Source organism: Micrasema longulum, unplaced genomic scaffold, assembly GCF_059751315.1.
Source record: "Micrasema longulum isolate JH-2025_06_02 unplaced genomic scaffold, ASM5975131v1 h1tg000541l, whole genome shotgun sequence".
NCBI classification, from domain to species: domain Eukaryota; kingdom Metazoa; phylum Arthropoda; class Insecta; order Trichoptera; family Brachycentridae; genus Micrasema; species Micrasema longulum.
Genome location: NW_028277737.1, coordinates 323,404 through 340,706, shown reverse-complemented (window position 1 = coordinate 340,706; position 17,303 = coordinate 323,404). Strand labels below are relative to the sequence as shown.

The 17,303-nt window shown below is 31.7% G+C and overlaps 1 protein-coding gene across 4 annotated transcripts in view; it reads right to left on the bottom strand.

Annotated features, from left to right (window-relative positions):
* Positions 1-1,661: 1,661 nt before the first annotated feature.
* The window catches only part of LOC148280773 (uncharacterized), a 32,286-nt gene continuing 16,644 nt past the window's right edge, over positions 1,662-17,303 (bottom strand). Inside the window, exons 3-4 of one of the 4 annotated variants that reach the window (XM_088227834.1) lie at positions 12,899-12,955; positions 1,662-1,944 (exon numbers count right to left, since the gene is read on the bottom strand). In XM_088227834.1, coding sequence (XP_088083960.1) covers positions 1,743-1,944; positions 12,899-12,955 — 259 coding nt within the window. In that variant the 3' untranslated portion in view covers positions 1,662-1,742. Of the gene's footprint in view, positions 1,968-12,898; positions 12,956-17,303 lie in introns of all 4 variants that reach the window. The other 3 variants (XM_088227835.1, XM_088227837.1, XM_088227836.1) reach the window with 3 other exon arrangements.

Here is a 17,303-nt window from a genome sequence, read left to right as displayed (position 1 = left end):
CTTGGTAAGTACTTTAAAGTTTATTAATATTGAAAATAAAATAAAAAAGTTTACTTAAAATGTACCTGATTTTTTTGAATCAATACCGAAGTTATATCGTTTAATTAATATTTTTTACTGTTTAATCGTTTAAAATAATTGTATTTAAAAGACAAAAACATATTTTACAATAATATATTTTTTTGATATGCATTAAACAAAACAGGAAATCAACCTTCCAATTCAATCTATAAACACTTTATTTGTTTTCTAAAAACTCAGTTATGTAACATTTTTTTTAATATTTAAATTTTAAAATAATATACAGTTAAATTGGAAGTTTAAGATCTGTTTTATTAATTGGAAAATATTTATTTCCTCACATATATATGTTATATATAAGTGAATACAAAGTAATAAGGATTTTTCTTAAAATAAATCTAATCGTACCTTATAAATCAATCTATTTTTTATCATAATATAAAATACATTTTATATTATATAAACTAAAAAAGTTTAAGTTTAACATATAAGATAAAAAAAAACTATTGTGTTCTTTTAAATAAGTATTTTCTAGCAAGAAATATAAATTTGTTTTTATTAAGTGAAAATAATTTTTGATTAATTTAAAAAATACACCTGATGTTTTTAGTAGTAAACACTAACATTTTTTTTTAAACATTGAAAAAAAAACGTAAATGGTTTCAATGATTTATTATCAATAACAACTAAACATCTGGAGCTTAAAATGTTATTTATATTATTTCTTTGTAAAAAGAAAAATAATATTTTACACTCATGCCGTTAATTTATTACCCAAACAAATAGTCATCTAAAATTGCATAGGTAATCAACATTTATTTGAAAAAAATGGCAGATGTTAAATTTTAAATCCTACTTGTTTTTCGAAAAAAAAAGTGGAGACCAACTTGGGGTAGAGTGGGATTCGAACCACAAACCTTTGATTCGTGAGTCCGAGACACTAGCCACGGGACCACAACTCGATTCCTCTTGATTTTGAGCCTCAAGTTTGTATAAAACAATGACAAATAGAAAGATAGCAAAACGATTAGGCGTTTTTGGGTCATTTTACGAGCAAATGAAAGCTATAGCATATTTTTTTATTAAATGTTAATTAATATTTGTATGTAACCACTTACCAATTTATCTATGTCTACCGGTTTCGAGACGCACCCGTCTTTCCGTCAGGTCTTCAATTACACCAACATCTCCCTTTTCAACTATTTCTCCCACAACATCAAACATTTTCAAAACCTAATCAATGCATGTACGGGTTGCCTACTAAAAAGCATGGAATGTTAGTTTAATATATTTGTGCAACAACTATGTTGAAGGTGTATAGTGGGTTTTCGTGTTGGTTCAATGGTGTTCTGACGAAGAGACAGGTACGTCACGAAACCAGTCGACATAGAAAAGTCAGTTATTGGTTAAATATAAATATTAAATAACAGTTAATAAAATGGTTGACCAAAAAGGTATTGCTTAAAATATTAATAATACCTTCTTTTTGTTTGACTAAATATTTTCCCAATTTCGAACTTCTTACAAATACATATATTTCCAATTCCATTAAAAATTATAAATATTATCGACAACAAAGTATGTTCCATATTTCTTTTAGTATTTTTTTCTCTTATTTTGTTGTGATTGAAATTTCTGTCTTTTGGTCCATCGTTTACCCATTATTTGGCTTTAAATTGTGATACATACTAGCATTTCTTTATTTTTCACCACAAAATGTTTTATGAATCTTTTTTGTCAGGAGTCACCGTAGTTTCGTCGTTTTTCTGGTCCTCTGTGGGGTGTGTTTGGTTGTGATCGTGGTTACCTTCCTTCGGGCCGTCGTTCATCTGGGCGGGGGTAGATTTCTCGGCTGAGGGGCGGTCGTAGAGGTAGTCTGGTCGGAGTGGGGGGGAGGGTCTTCTCCACCCGCCGCTTTGATTGCTACAAGGGCAGAAAGAAGATTACTGCAGTTAGTTATAATATTGTCAATTTCGTGATGAAAGTCAATTGATTTTGTTAGAATTATGTTGTTATTATTTACAACACACAAAGCCAATTTGTATGGCTAGCCGTGGTAGATCTGTTTAATTATTGCAAGAAATATAGATGTTCAAATATGGGCAGAATGGTGAATATTACACAGTGTGTAAAGTGGCCACTTAAATCAGCCAATAACAGGTCATAAGCCCTGTAGATGCCTAGACTTCTATATTATCTTCTCAATTGCAATATGTTAATATGAACAGCTCTCCAGGGAGTTGAATCCACTCCTTGTCTACAAAAATTTGGACAAACTCAAAATAACGTTAACGTGGTTATATATATTACACAGTTTTCAATTTGCATTATCGGCCTTGTGGTGTAATGGCCAGCGCATATGCCTACCATAGGTTTCGAGTTCGAGTCCCGACATAGTTACATGAAATATTGATTTAAAGGGGTGTTTCCACACTACAATATTTCATGGTCCCTGGACTGGTAACTGAAGCGTAAGACTGATCATCTGACTTTCATGTAACAAAAAATATGATCAAGATACGCTGCAATTGTTGTACTAATGCAGAGAGAATGCTGATGATGATAAATATATATGTAGGATTAAGATGTTGAGGGTTGGTGATCCTGCCCCAATTGGAGGTGGACAGAAAAAACGATGTTGTAGTCTAAATAAAGAAGCCTTATTCTGTCACAATTTCGTTTCGTAAATTCATTCGTTTGTCGTATATCCATTTCATTCTAACACAATCAAAACCATATTTCACTCTCTTTCCCTCTCATTGATACGAAATAATTTTTGAAAAGAAATCGTTACAGCGTAAGGCCACAAACTTTTTACATGGAGAAAAAGTAATGAATTGTGACGCGTGACTGTTACGGCGATAAGGAATTGAAGAAACTACACTTGAACTACGTGTTAACTCTTCGGGCTGGCTGGGCTGACTGATGCCGACTAGGCGTTACCATGCACTGTGGTTTCTTTATAGGCCACGTTCCATTGTTCTTCATATCTCGATGGTAGAGACTATGTTAATGTACTGCAGGACGATGCTCTTGTCATCATATACAATACAGTTCCAGACCTGTATAATACGTTGGTTGTATTTAAATAAAACGATGACTTGCTTTTTTGGTCGTGGTATTATAATTTAGAAGAAATTATTTAGCGCATATGTGGTACATTGATCGTGATTTATGAACCCCACATATTAAGCTTATACCTTTTTTCAAATATTTTTATTCATATAGAGGGAATGCAACTACATTGTAAGTACGGTGTTTTAGGGCCAGACCGAGAAACTTCGAAGCAACATTCCTCTAAACTTTTTATAAAAACTTTTTTTCTTCAATGTTTTTTTTTTAATTAAAAAAAATAATTGAAAAAAATTTATCCTTCATTTCTCGGACAAACACCCCTTTCACAAACTTCTAAATTGGTAAAAAGGAAGTCCGTTTTTAGAAAAAAAATATAACGGTTTTTTAAAAAGTTTAACCATGAGGAACGTTCCTCTGAAATTTGCTGTCTGACCATGTAACACGTGTATACAAATTGGACTAAATAATGAAGTATTTTGCTCAATATTGTTATTTACGTTTGTAAAAGTAATTTGTTTCACATGAAATACTCAGTAACCGGAATTGGTAAAGATAAATATTGCATTTCATTGTAATGAAAAGATGGAATATCAAACTGCAGCCAGTGGAATGTGAATATTTTATTAAACGCGGCACGTTTGAAATAGGAACAAGCATTTTATTGTGTTTGTAGCGCAAACACCATTATTTTGCGTGGTGAATAATTTATCGAAAATAATGTTGAGGTTTTCATAAAAAAACGCGCGGTCAGTACAAAAGGCGGTAAAAAACAATTTAACAGATGTTTTAAAACAATAATTCTTCTGAAACAGTTTAAAAAAAAAAAAACAGTTATGGTAAAAAAAAAACTTTGTCTGGATATCATTAATTCACGAATTAAACTGTTTATATTTAAAATATATTGTTTGTGCCAGGGCAGATGAAGAATATAGTTCTGTTTGTGAAATAGAACCAGAATCCTTGACGAGTGTTTTTGACCCGATGGCTGCTATCAGGTAAAAATTAGTTCGTTTTTATTCAAATCATTTTTTTCATACATATTTAAGAAATTTTCAATCAAAATTTAATGCTTTAATTTTTACCGCGCGTAAGAATACATTTTTAGTATCCAATTTCTCGTAGGGTTAAATTCCTCAGTAACCCATTTCAACAATGTCTCTTTTGATTAATAAAATAACTCATGTCTGTTAGCTTTCCTAAATAAACAATGGTGTCGTACTGGCTAAAACGCATAGAAGGCTTCGGGTTCGATTCCCAGTAGGAACAGAAAAATTATAATGTGCGCGGCGAAAGTGGTGCATAATAGGGGCATTTTTGGACACAGTCTAATGTATTAATGTTGATTCTACGCTCCTTCTGGACTATTCTTAATTCTATGCCTGTTGTATAAAAAACATATTATGGTAACTCAAGTAACTGTACTACTTAACATACATAAAAATAACAATTTAAATCATCGTAATATCCGGTCAGTGAATGTGTTCATATCACCTATAGAATTACGTGGCCTGTCACGCCAAGAGATCTCTCTATTGAAATATTCTATTATTGAATCCAATACAAATATATTGTCAACGGACATCGAATAAACCCGTTATTCAGTTTATAACGGTAAAAAAATTACAAATTTGACTGCCATTTTTTTCACTTCCGCCTTTTGTACCTGCGCAGGTCATAATAACAACTGAAATAAAATGTTTTAAATATACATAAGCTAAAAATTAAATGAATTTCGCAATACGAGTATCTAGTGGCCCCCGTAGCGCGCTTGAGTAACGTACGGAGACTTCCATGTTCGATTCCCGATGAGGTAAAAAAAAGTTATTTATCTGAAAACAAGGTGTTTCTTTCATGTAATTCACCGCTATAGTTGGGCCTCTTGACCTGCTGTGGCGCAAAGAAAGATGCAAAAATAATATCGATTAACTTATTAATTTTGTAAAAAAAAAACTTGGAGTAAGTTATGATGGTTATCAGGTATTTCAAGATCAAGAGATGGGTAACCTCATTAGAAAGCAAATATGAAATACAAGGTACCGTCTATTCAAATCTTTAATATCTGTTCCATAAAGTATAAACCACGAGAGTCACATTGAACAAAATGTTCAAAAAACAAGATTTTGTGATTGTGCGATTCCCAATACAAGATAACTTTTGAACCAATCGAGATAATTTCAATCTGTAAAGAACTTTCGATCTAAAATAATTATTATTTTGACAATAAAAGTGCATATTTAAATACCTTATCCGAACTACCGATGTTTTTTTGCGTTAAAACAAAATAGATTTCAGATTTTTATTTCAACTTAAAAAAACATTTTTTTGAAGAAATCGTGGTGTTTTATTCACGCATAAAATAGCTTATTTTCAACATCAAAACGGAGAAAGTGAACTCCCGTGTTTTATCCTCTAAAGTACAGATATGTGTTTTTAAAGAAAATATTCTAGCGAGCCTTCAAACACAAACGAAATTTATATGTTCATTTGGTTCATCGACAGGCATTTAAATATTGATATACGCCATCAAACATATCTACTACACAGTATCTACATGGTTTATGACTTGTCATAGGTCAGTTAAGGTTATCTACTCGTATCACTTACAAACTGTAATAACAGTAGCATTCACCATGCTTCCTTTGTTTAAACGTCCGTATTTATCCAGTTAATATGTCTGTTGTTTTTGTTTTTTTGTTGTTGTTTTGTTTGTCCTGTAAAATTAAAACGTGCCTTTTTCCTTCTCATTGAGGTTTTAAACATCTGCATAAATATTTGCTGAACTTAAATTTTGTTTGTATAGATACTGGTTTCGGAAAACGTCACATCTTTATTTTTAATTAATTAACATACCCTTGAAATATATTCTAACGTTGTTTCAACTTATTTAAGTAGTTGTATTCCCGTGATAGAGTTTCGAACCCGGCTCTACCACAACTTTATTTATTAATTTTGGTCACTCAATCAATCACTCCAAAATTAAAGTGTTTCTGTTATTATGGGAATGTAAATATTTTATTGTTTTAAGAAATATTAATTCATCAAATAAAACGTTGATTTTTTTAGAAATTCACTTAATTTTTATTTATCCGGAATTATTTTAATAACCAGTTAGGGTAATAAAAACATATTTTAGGGTAAAGTGATCTTATTAATATTGATGTTTTTTTGTTGATATTTCTTGATGAAATTCCATAGTTAATGATTATGATAAAATTTAAGACCAGTCTTTAAGATGCCTACTTAGGCGAAAGCGCTCGTTGGTCAAAATAATAAAAAGTAAAACTAAACCGAGAATTTTCATTGATAAGTTTATTTATAATTTTATCATAATCATTAAAGTGATCTTATTTTTCATCTGGTAAGTAAAGCATCATCTGCTTTTTTATGTTTATTCAAAATTTGTTTCCAATATAGTTTTTCAAGTAGTCATTGTGGTGGTTATGTTCTTTGTATAGTATTTTTAACTGGCCTTCATTCGTCCTTATTTTTTGATCTGATAATGTTGATATAAATATTTGTATACGTCACCAGTTCTGGTTACTGTAATGTCGTCTTTTATATTTAAGAATCTATTTTGTTGACACTGATAATAATTTAAGAATAAAAATTGCTATATTCTTCTCGGAAGTATATAGGAGTACAGTGAGCAGAAGGGAAAAATAATTATAGTCTCACCGCTGTCCAATCATTTACTAATTATTTGCCTACGATACTGAGATATATCATCATATATTTTTAGTCTTCAATCATAAAAAAAATGCATTTCATTTCTTTTATTTTACAAACGAAATGTATAAAGAACAACTCTTTTCAGAACAGAATACGCAAGCTGTTGCGAGGGTTTATTATAATTAAACACGCACCAGGTTCCAAAACGACCCTTCCAGGGAATAAAAACAAATGAAATTGCGACGTAGATATCGTAATTCCAAGTGATTGCTGATAATTTGGTGTAAGGGTTCTAGAAAGGTCCAAAAATACTGGAATCTCAATCTAGGCGCGCCGGTGAAATCAAAAGGGCTCGTAAATACGGCAATCATTGATCTCGAGAGAATTTATAGGACGCTGGATGCTGATAAGGGCCACACACACATATATTCGAAAACACTTAAGGTAAACTAACTTTAGTTTTATCTTGAAAAGGAACGATAGTTTTTAAGATATGGCTGTGTTCGTGTCAGCTTTAAGCTGTTAACAGCTTGGCATCAAAAATAATAAAAAAAACGTTTATGAACAATTGTTCTTTGAATAGTTTTTTAAACACATCGAGTTTAAGCGTACTATTGTATTTAAAATATTTTTATATAGCAAAAGTATCTGTGTCTAGGCGAATTAAGAAAATAGTTTCTAGTCTGCCACCTGAATCGTAAAGCTGATAACCTTACCTTCATGTAACCGATAGTTGATAAATGCTGATTTAGTGTACCAATGCAGTTTCCTATCCACCATCAGGCGTAAATGATGATATGTCAAAATACAAATTATTTATGAACAAAAAAAAGTCAATTATAAAATACCGTTTAATTTTTTAAAGTAAAAAAGTGAATAGTAAAATTGCAGTGAAAACTATTTATACCATTTGACATTTAGTAATAATAAAGAATTATTGTATCTGTGTATTTTAATAGGTAATTCAATTATGATATCAACCTCAATAACAAAATAATGTATTTACTTTGTAAATAATCGTCGATTCGATTCCGTTATTTCTAATAACAAAATTACACAGAATATATATAATTACATATTGACGCGACGCTGGAATTAAAAATGTTACCAAACGACATGTAGCAACTTTACAAAAGAGCCAATTAAAGCTTTTTGTATTTTTTATTCTTATTTTAAATTTTTATTTCAACTAGGTATATAGAAATCTCGCAAAAATAATACGTATTTATGAAATTTTCTTCTAAATATAACATTACTTTTGGTACAAAGTCTATGCAGATTAATTAGGGAGGCAGAGGGTGTATGTATATATATAATGTAGTGTTGCTGTATTTCAGTGAAAGTAATTCCTACACATACCCAAAAACCATTTAAAAGACCGTGTGTCATCTTATTATTCTCTTTCATACAAAGAAACAATGCTTTTTAAAAAAATAAATGACTTACTCTTTTAAAACTGTATCTTTCAAACATATCGATTTTCATTGAATTTAACACTACTACTTTAACTGTCCTTTTTGCTGTGAGTTTGGAAAATTATATGGAGGGCCTTTGTCAGATATTATCAAGCTTCCTAATGATTATATTGCAAACACAAATCGTAGCTTGCAGTATAAAATTACCCTATAAACAAAGAACAAAACTTTTTTTTTTGATTTTCACCTATCAGTAATCATTGAGTCGAAAACACTCGTTCCATTTCACACATAGAACTGTGGGCATTATTCATGCGCTAGTTCATTAATAAATGTGTATCTTAACCGAAGTTATAAATAACTCTACTATTTCCTGAAATACGTACGAGAACATAAAGTGAACCTGAAAAGGAGATCCAGTCTGTGAGTGTTTCATGAAAGGAAGTCAATTCAGGCCTGAAAGCCTACAACTGAATTCTGTGCTGAATTTACATTCAATGTAAAATGTGAATTTGTTAAACAACGCAAGGGGCGGTAGTGCCATTTATCTTGCGTCACTTACCTACTACAAATAGATCGAGGGGTGACGAACATCAAACAACCGAAATAAAAGTAAAAATACAGTTTCTTAATGTTAATAAATATTTGTATATAACCACTTACCGACTTTTCTACGCCTACCGGTTTCGAGACGTACCCGTCCTTCTCTAAAAACTTCTCTTAAAACTTAACTATACTGCCGAAAAATCACAAAATGAATTAAATATGAGGTAATGTTCTGCGAAAAATTTCGAACCATTTGATATATAGCGAAAGCAATAAAAAAAAATCAGTACAAAGAAAGATATAAGTTTTCTGTTTTTTATTTCTATTTATTTAAAAGCAAAAAACATACTGTAAATATGTCAAAAACCGGTTTTTAGTTTAGAAACAATTAAATAACTATGTTTTAACTCTATAATTATTTACAGTTTTGAATTATTTATATAAAGTTTATAAATACTCAAAAGTGTCATATTTCAAAATATTACTTTTCAAATAGCTGCTATGTTGCTGATGACCAATTAAACAAAAATACATAAAAATACACTCCTAGGACACATGCCATTAAAATATAACCCTTACGTGATCTTTAGTGGACGTGCACGTTTGTGTTAACTTCTTATAGCTCGTGTCCTTTCCGCACGTTGGATTTATATTTTGGTACGGGCACCAAAGTACACGTTGGTGTAAACTTAAAATAGCACACTGGTATGTCCTTCAGCACGTTGGTTTTATATTTTTGTGCCACTACTGGTGAAGGTATCTCTTCGTTCTAGTAACGAGAGAACCCTTTTAATACCCTGTCATCGCTCTAATTTTTTTGCCTCCTCTTTCACAGTAGTAGCCGCTCGATTGTGGAATAATCTACCCACTAATGTTAGAGACGCCCCTTCATTATTTACATTTAAGTCAAGATTGAAATGTCACTATCTAAACATTTAAATTGTTCCTTTATCCTTCTTCTTCCCTTCCCATCCCCTCTCCTCTCTTCATAGTATGGTGTTATTTTTTTAATATTATTATTTATATTTATTTTTGTTCATCTTTGCTTTTAATTTTTGTATAAAATTGTAAGATTCAATATGTCCATGTATTTATAATTTTCTCAAACTGAACGGTTTGGGTAGGTAGGAAGAAATTGCCTTAAGGCAATATGCCCGCCCTTATATGTATATTTATTGTATATGTATATAAAGTGTCAAGTAAATAAAATAAAGGTGTATAGTGAAATTTGCAAGTTAGTATAATTAGTGTTCTGACGAAGAATCAGGTACGTTTAGAAAAAAGTAAACATAGAAAAATGGTAAGCGGTTATATAAAAACATTTTTTCGACGCGTTTGACAACGAAGTCAATACTTTTAATAATTGTAATATAACATATTTCTTGCTGTGTCCGTGTCTGTGCGGTTGAACAGCACAGATCTGTAGATGAATTCAAAACACAACCATAAACGAGTGTTTTCAACTCGATGTTACTCTCAGATATTTTTATTATTTTTGTTTTTTTTAAGAAAAATAAATATTTGCGTTCTTATAATTTACCCAAATCTTTAATTTTGAGGACCATTTTCAACGAGTTGTAAATAACTCACTATTAGAAAATTGGATATGAGTTGGGGTAGAGTGTGATTTGAACCACGGACTTTTGATCCGCGAGTCCGAGATACACGGGACTACAACCCGATCTTATCTTGACGTTAAAAAGAATCAAGATGTACTGCGTTATTAAGATTACTGCCCTATGCCCCACCGGCTCTAAGAAGGGGAATTATGATGAGGTAATATTGTATATTTTAAGACGAGTAGTTCCGTGGTAGCGTTGTAGACTCCGAATCAGGATATCCTTGTTTTGTTCAAGTATTCAAAGACAAAACTTAAGGTGAGGAAAATATAATTATAATTTCATTTGCAGAAAATAAACTGAAAGTGAGGACAGTAGACTGTACTCTCCAGTTTTACAATACAATACATTACTTTACAATAGAATGCGCTTTCTTCATCTGTGAATACGTAAAATATATTTCGGTCTGTCACAACATTTGTGTCCATCTTTAACACGATTTTAAACTTCGCTAATGATGGACACATAATACGTAAGATAATCATAAAAATGGAAATATATTAATAAACCTTTTTTAAAATTTTCAATCCCTCCTAATATTGCTTTCGCTATAATTGCTTGTTGTTATAATAATAACTGCTATTATTGTTTGCCTCGTTGTGTAGTGGTCAGCGCGTTTGCCTACCACGCAGCAGGTCTCGAGTTCGATTCCTAACATGATTGACATGATTTAAAAAGTTATTTTTACATTAAAAATATTTCATAATCTTCTGGACTGGCACCTGAAGCGTAAGACTGATCATCTTATCATCGTGTAACATAATTGACTGTGTCCTATGCATCATTAGGTGCGGAAAAGGAATGATAATGATGACAATAATTGCTTGGGTCTTACCTGTAAGCTAGGTATAAAGTTATGCCTGGGCATACAGTAAATGAACCCACCTTTTTCCTGCAACTGTTTATAAGGATTTGTGTCTTTCTTCAGTTTCGCCCATTCGCTGTTAATTTTTTAAAAACTGATAAGGCAAAAATTTAATATTTCTCTACAACCAAACCGAGAAATTAACAAAACATAGAAACTTTAAAAGCTTTTATTTTACCTCTCACTGCAGTATTGTTAATTTGTGATCAATCAAATACACATGGTCAGTACAATCACATTTTTTCAATTTCCCAGTATAGCAGCGAAGGTATACAGTGTTAACTCTAAATTGAGAGCGCGGCCACATGCTCCAGAACCCGCTTCGGAAAGGAAGAAGAACGTAGTAATACAAACGACACAAACCCCAAATAAATATTAGAAACATTCGAAAAATTTGCCCTATACAACATGCACTGAAGTAACAGAAGAAAAACAATACTCTTACTAAAGCACATAAGTACACAAATTATCAAAAAACTACTGGCAAAGTCATTCTCGAACTCAAGCAAAATCACCTCTCGTTATTTTCAATTCAATTTTCAATTTCAATTCAATTTTTAATTTCAATTTTTCAATTTTATAGCTAGGAATAACTTTATACCTGATTTATAAGTCAGGCCCCTTACTTTAATAAAACGACGAATCTCAGACATTGCGTACATTCAATAAAAGTTGAATAAAAATGTTAATATTTAAACCATCATATCGTTTTCTTGTGGGGATAGGCAGAGATAATAGAACACCACATCACTCTGTTATCCATACATCTACTTACGCCTGCACGGTGATTATTGTAATTTTTGAATTGTCCATCATCAAGTATTTACTGAATTTGGTTAGCCATGTTTTTTTTTTTTTTTTTTCCTGCACACATTAATATTCACGTCATAAATTATTTAAGTATTTTTTTCACTGTCCATTCAATCTACGGGTTCAAACCGACGTAGTACTCAAGAAAAATACCTTTAGGTAGATACAATACATAAAAAGGAATGAAACATGCTCCTTTTCAAGTATTTCACATCTTCAGTAGTCATATTTTATGCAGATATAAAAGATACAATAATAATTGTTTTTAAAAACGCTAAATTTAAAACTTAAAATGTCACTTAACAGATACCATAACAACATGACAATTTCAAACGCGTTCATTGACGTTCAAATTATTTCCACTAACTTTCGTGAAGCATAATAGGGAAACATAACGATTTTTTTTTACAATTTTAAATTAATGATAAAATATGAAATATTTTTGAGTAAAAAAAATTTTTTTTTTACTTTTTAGTAGCATAAACAATATTTTTGAATTTATTGGTTTAAATTTCATCGAAAACGGTCCATTGCATAAGCCGCGCCCCTTACACGTCACGATTCGGTTATATTTTGAACTTTATGACCGTTTAAATTTAAATAAAACATCGTCACAAATCATGACGTCACAATTGTCATGGCCAAGCACGTCGTCTTTTTTAAAGAGACATCATTTTTAACAATTCGATTTTAAAATTTATGAATGAAAACATTTCTCCATAATATCCACATTGAATTTGAAAATACAAGTACTTTTTGTAAATCCATTTCTCGTATTTTTATTAGATTTGTAGAATATGATATTTACCTATTACACATACAAACAATATATTATGAGATATAAACATGCGAAAGTTGAAATTTTTAAAAATACCTACATATTTTTATCACCTTCACCAACATCCGGTCTTGTTCCAGTGCTGGTTGAAGGTCTTCTAAAAGGTATTAATCAGTTTAAAAAATGTTTAATCAGCCTAAAAGTAACATAATTCATCTAAAAAATCACAAATACAAAAATCAAAATAAAATCTCATCAAATAACCACTAAAATTTCGATAAGTATTTTTCATAAAATTATTCATTTATCAATGTTAAAGAATAATTTAAATAAAAAGACACACTTTTGCTCTAACTAAAAGTTTCTGGTTCGATTCCCTATGAAAACATAACAATTACATTAGATTTTCTCATGCCTAGGTGTTTTATTTATTTATTTGACACTTTATATACATATACAATATATTTGCACATAGAGGCGGGCATATTGCCTTAAGGCAATTTCTTCCTACCTACCCAAACCGTTCAGTTTGAGAAAATTATAAATACATGGACATATTGAATCTCACAATTTTATACAAAAATTAAAAACAAAGATCAATAAAAAAATATATTTAAAAACAATAACACTATACTATGAAAAGAGGAGAGGGGATGGGAAGGAAAGAAAAAGGATAGAGGAACAATTTAAATGTTCTATGCTGTTCACCACTGTAATTGGGTCTTTTGGTCTTGGTGGCGCAAAAAGTAATAAATAATTAAAAGTACAGAAAAGATGAAGGTTATTCATAAAAACCAAAAAAAAACTATTAAAAAAAACAAACATTAAGCGTACAAAAATTTCGATGATTTGTCATCTTTAATTATTAGCGGATGTCTTTGAAATGTTGTAAGCTAAGTGCAATAAAAATCAACGATGAATTTGTCAACATAAATAAGATAAAAAAGATGTCTAGGAGTGGAAGGGTTGAATTCGAACGACCCTTGTCAGGAAGGGGATGTATGGTTATCGTGCTACACCCGTGTTCAATGTTTCGCCATCGTGTGACATGTCAACCTGCGGTCTGTTACATTTTTGGATACACAATTGGTAATTTTGAAAAGGGCATGTCACCAGAATATACACGTAAAAACTTTACTCAATTTAAGGGGAAAAACCAAGTTTTTCTTTTACTAGAATATTTACAAACAGGGCATCACGTTATTTTAGAGAGAGTAAAACATCATTTATAGTATTTGCAAACACACCCCGCTTCTTCTACATTCAGAGGTATGTTTTTTGACATGTCTATGCCATTGACATGATATGACATGCCTAACTGGCAGTGCACAATGCAGTTTTAGTCACAACACTTATGTATGGAAGTGAAACATGGAACTGGTAGAGAAAGGATGAAAAACGAGTGAACGCGGTTGAAATGCGATCTCTTAGACGAATGTGTGAGAAATCAATGTATGACAGGGTCACGAATGATGAAATCAGGCGAGAGTGTAAATCTGAGTCAAGTGTAATTGATAAGATTAAGAAAGGGTCTCTGAGATAGTTTGGTCACGTAAAACAAATGGACGACAAAAGAGTGGTAAAATAAGTATATATGGCAAAAATGAACAGCAACGTGAGACGAAGACGACCAAGGAAGACGTGGCATGATCAGATAAACCAAAATCTTAAGTCTGATCATGTCAAAAGCAGATAGAACCGAAGGGCATGTATGACAAGATGTATGAATGTAGAATAAGCTAGGAATGTGTGCCAGGATAGACGTGTGTGGCGGTCCATTTTCTCTGCCTACCCCTACCGGGAAATGGCGTGATGGTAGAAGTAGTAGTAGTAATCTTCAAGTATTTTTTGGATTTTGACATGGGTTTCTCTATCTTCCTCCTTTTCTGCATCGATCAACATACAAATTCTAAAACTTATTAGCCCTCCTTTTGCTAATGAACTCTTAATTTTGTCAAAAATGCTTATCTCAGACTGACATAATGCACGAATCTCGATATTTGTAAAGTCAAATTTATCGCAGTAAACTTATAAATAAATTAAAGGATTGAAGAGTTTTTGTTCAATTATTTACAATATTTTTGTTCAGTGTTTCTGACAAAGAGCTCGTTATAAAAATAAACATGTATAGAGAAAAGCATAAACTAAAATGTCAATGATAGAGTCGATTATTGTAATGGTATCTACGCAGGTCTACCAATGAATAAAATGACTCGCTAACAGTCTGTATTAAATGCCGCAGCAAGACTTATTTTTGGAATCTCCAATTTCAGTCATATCACTCCACTACTTCGGGAATTACACTGGATACGTTTACCACAGAGGGTGGAATACAAACTCTGTTGGCTTATGTATAAGTCACTGCACAACTCTGCTCCGGAATATCTAAGGGAACTCTGCATTCCAGATGAACTTGCTGACAGACGTCTTACGCTTAAATCAAGTTATTATACCTCTTCGCAAACAGCGTACTAAATTTGAAACTGTGAGAGTGAAGTGATGTTTTGGAAGAAACTTAAAACCCACTTGTTCTTTAAATCATTTGAATAAATTCTAAGCATGTGGTGACAAAGTACATTATATTTCTTAAATTAAAAAGTTAAAATCAAATTTATATCTTTATATAATCACTTTGTAAAGCGCTCTTGAGGTATTATATTACGAAAATGGCGCTACATAAGTTATCCATAATTATTTTAACAATTGTTTACACATTACGTCCGATATCTCGCTATTTCTGTGGTCGTTATAACCAAGTTCGACTGTATAGAGATTGTCAAATAATTTAGTCAGCTTTGACTCAGTGATCGTTTCTAGACATTCATAAGACCTTGCTCATAAACTTGGCATAAAATTACACTGTATAATTTGGATAGAAATATCATCCTTATTGTAGTTATAGAATAAAGATGGTATTCCCATCTAAATTGTATCACTGTACTTAGGCGTAACCTTTTACCGAGTTTATGCATAAAGCCCTTAATGTGTTAATCTGTGTCCCAGCGGATAAAGAAAGCAGTTTTGTGTGTGAAATAGAAACATAACACTGGTCGAGCGTTTTCGACTAGACGGTTAGTCTCAGGTAAAAATCCCGAAAATGAAAATCGAGTAGAGATAAGTTAACCTCGTAGTATAGTAGTTGGCGCTTTCATCAACCATGTTTGAGGTCCCAGGTTCATTTCTCGGCAGGATCATAGTGTAATATTTATTTTTACAGTTAAATTCCTCAGAACAGTTAACAAAATTTAGCTAAACAGTACTGTCTATGCGTTTCTACAGCAAAAGAAAGCATTTAAGAAGCAAGCTGTGTTATCACTCCTGACTTGAGATGACACACTTGCTATGTCTGCCTAGATCATGCCACGACTATACCTATTGTACAATTCAAGAGATTCTAAGATTGTTTATGTTAAGTTAATTCAATGTGTTAGTTTAGAAAGAGAAACATCTTTTAAATGATGTAAGATTAAATAGAATGCGAGATGTTTTTGGGAAGTAGGGTGGTTGGATGAGTTATCAATGACGACATCCGTGTAAGTTGGCTTTCGGAAAATGTTAAATTCTATTTGATTATTGATGTTCGTTGATGTCAAATCTAGTAAATTCAATTTATTGTTTTTTTGAACTTCTTACCTATTTAGTTTATCTCCTCCCTCCATCCCCTCTACTTTTTTCATTAATTCTCAAACAAGATTTGGTTTGTCCTAATCAGTGCATGTGCTTATTAAAATGCATGTCGTGTTGGTTTTATATTTTTGTGCAACAACTATGGGGAAGGTGTATGGTGGGTTCTGCATGTTGGTTTGCATGTTGGTTTCATTAGTTTCCTGACGAAGAGACGGGTGCGTCTCGAAACCGGTAGACATCGAAAAGTCGGTAAGTGGTTATATAAAAATATTTAATAACATTTAGTCAATGTATCATATATCATAAATGCCAATATATTGAGGCTTTCATAAGCCTGTTGTTGGCTTAAAAAATGAAAATGGCAATTTGATTTGAATGCTACCCGAAGCGTTAGACTGCTCACCTTGCCTTCATGTAACAAATAATCGAAATACGCTGCATTCTTGGCGTATGAATGCAGTGCTCTATGACCACTGGGTGCAGAATGGGAAATAATTTTGATGATCATATGATTATAATTTCGGCATGCAAAATAAGCGTCTATAGCTTTTTTTAAATTATCAACAAGGCCTATACAAAGATTGTTTCTTTTGACGGATTTGTAGCAATATAACTGATTTCTGTCTTTTGATCGATATACACGCTATGATTCTAGTTTTAGGATAAAATTATTCTTGCTGTTCAAAATATTCATTTCTCGGTCACTACAATTTTCACATTACTAATGAAATAAAATACCGTGCCTATTTTTGTTGGCGGCAATGTTCAAAACTTGGGTTATCACCCTTAACCTAATCCTGTGTACGTCGCGTCGAAGCAAATTATTCTAGGCGGACGATATTGTAAGGGAACTGTTCGCAGTAATGTAATTAACAACC